Source organism: Capsicum annuum, unplaced genomic scaffold, assembly GCF_002878395.1.
Source record: "Capsicum annuum cultivar UCD-10X-F1 unplaced genomic scaffold, UCD10Xv1.1 ctg60907, whole genome shotgun sequence".
In the NCBI taxonomy this organism is placed as follows: Eukaryota; Viridiplantae; Streptophyta; class Magnoliopsida; order Solanales; family Solanaceae; genus Capsicum; species Capsicum annuum.
Window position 1 is genome coordinate 1 of NW_025869761.1, and position 2,181 is coordinate 2,181.

General features: G+C 38.1%; 1 protein-coding gene across 1 annotated transcript; it reads left to right on the forward strand.

The window, feature by feature from the left end:
• Positions 1–87: 87 nt before the first annotated feature.
• Positions 88–2,156, forward strand: LOC124893523 (putative late blight resistance protein homolog R1A-10; the record flags this gene model as incomplete). Its single annotated transcript, XM_047404503.1, has 1 exon — positions 88–2,156. A coding segment is annotated over exon 1 (2,069 nt), but the record flags the coding sequence as incomplete, so codon positions are not given.
• Positions 2,157–2,181: the final 25 nt, after the last annotated feature.

A 2,181-nucleotide genomic window follows, 5' to 3' on the forward strand; every position in this document is an offset into this window, starting at 1 on the left:
TCAGCAGAAGTTGCATGCTTCATCAAGCAACTCCTGGAAATCTCTCCGGGCATTCTTAGAGAGTATCTGATTCATCTACAAGAGCACATGGTAACTGTTATTACCCGTAGCAATTCAGGGGCTCCAAACATTCATGTCATGATAGAGTTCCTGTTGATTATTCTTACTGATGTGCCCAAGGACATTATTCATCATGACAAATTATTTGATCTTTTGGCTCATGTTGGAGCACTTACCAGGGAAGTATCAACTCTCGTTCACAACATAGAAGAGAAATCAAAGAGTAAAGGGAGTACCAACGGAACAAATCGTGCAACTCTAGGCTTGTTGAAAAATATTGAATACCTCAAGGTAGATCTCAAATATGTTTATCTGAAAGCCCCGGATCCATGTCAATGGTGCTTCCCCATGAGCGATGGACCACTCTTTATGCATCTGCTACACATACACTTGAATGATTTGCTAGATTCCAATGCTTATTCAATTTCTTTGATAAAGGATGAAATTGAGTTGGTGAAAGAAGACCTAGAATTCATAAGATTGTTCTTCGTGAATGTTGATAAAAGATTGTATAAAGATGTATGGGCACGTGTTTTAGATGCAGCATATGGGGCAAAAGATGTCATTGATTCAATTATTGTAAGAGATAATGGTCTCTTACATCTTATTTTCTCACTTCCCATTACCATAAGAAAGATCAATCTTATCAAAGAAGAAGTCTCCAATTTACCTGAGAAGGCTCCCAAGAACAAGAGCCTCATTGTTGTTAACTCTCCCAAGAAGCCAGTTGAAAGTAAGTCATTGACAGTTGGCAAAATAGTTGTAGGTTTTGAGGAGGAGACACAGTCGATAATAAGTAAGCTCACCAGTGTAGAGAAAGATCTAGATGTCATTTCAATCATTGGTATGCCGGGTTCGGGCAAAACTACTTTGGCGTACAAAGTATACAATGATGAGTCCGTTTCTAGACGTTTTGACATTCGTGCATGGTGCACAGTTGGCCAAGAATACGACAAAAGAAATTTGTTGGAGAAAGTTTATAATCAAGTTACTTGCCCTGATTCAAAATTGAGTGAGAATATTGATGTTGCTGATGAGCTAAGGAGACATCTGATTGGAAGGAGGTATCTTATTGTTTTAGATGACTTGTGGGATACTGATGCATGGGATAAGTTAACAAGACCTTTTCCTCTAGTTGAGAATGGAAGCAGAATAATTTTGACATCTCGAGATATGGAAGTGGGTTTGTATGGAAAGCGCAGCACTGATCCTCTTAACCTTCGTTTGCTAAGGCCAGAAGAAAGTTGGGAGTTATTGGAGAAAAGGGCATTTGGAAACGACTATTGCCCAGATGAACTATTGGATGTTGGAAAAGAAATAGCCGAAAATTGTAAGGGACTTCCTTTGGTGGCTGATCTGATTGCGGGAGTCATTGCAGGGAGGGAAAAGAAAAAATCTGAGTGGCTTGAAGTTCGAAATAATTTGAATTCTTTTAGTTTGAACAGTGAGGTTGATGTTATGAAGGTTATAGACTCAGAAGTGATGAAGGTTATAGAATTAAGTTATGACCATTTACCATGTCATCTGAAACCCTGCTTACTTTACCTTGCACGTTTTCCTAAGGACACAACAATGGAGACAGATGTGTTGAAAATGTATTGGCATGCCGAAGGACTTGTTGAACAGACAGAGATGATGAGTATGGAAGAAGTGATGGAGGTGTATTTGGATAATTTAATTTCCAGTAGCTTCGTGATACTTTTCAATGAGAGAGGTAATCACCCGACTTGCCAACTTCATGATCTTGTGCATTACTTTTGTTTTACAAAAGCAAGAAAGGAAAATTTGTTTGAGTGGATAAGTTCAAGTGATCGCTGCCTTCAACATTGTTGGATAAGTTCTTCAGATTTGATGCCACATATTGTCAACATTGTTTATGATACGGAGAACTTAGAGCTTAACAATTTCGTCCTGTTCAGTTCAAAAAAGAAATACCTCTATTCTTTGTTGATAACTGGAGACGAGATGGACGATCAACTTTATGATGTATATCACCTAAGAGACTTGAGGCTTCTTAGAGTGTTGCAACTGTTTCCATCTTTTATCATGGTAAAAGATTCTTTGCTGAATGAAATATGCATGTTGAATCATTTGAGGTACTTATTCTTTGGAACAGAAGTT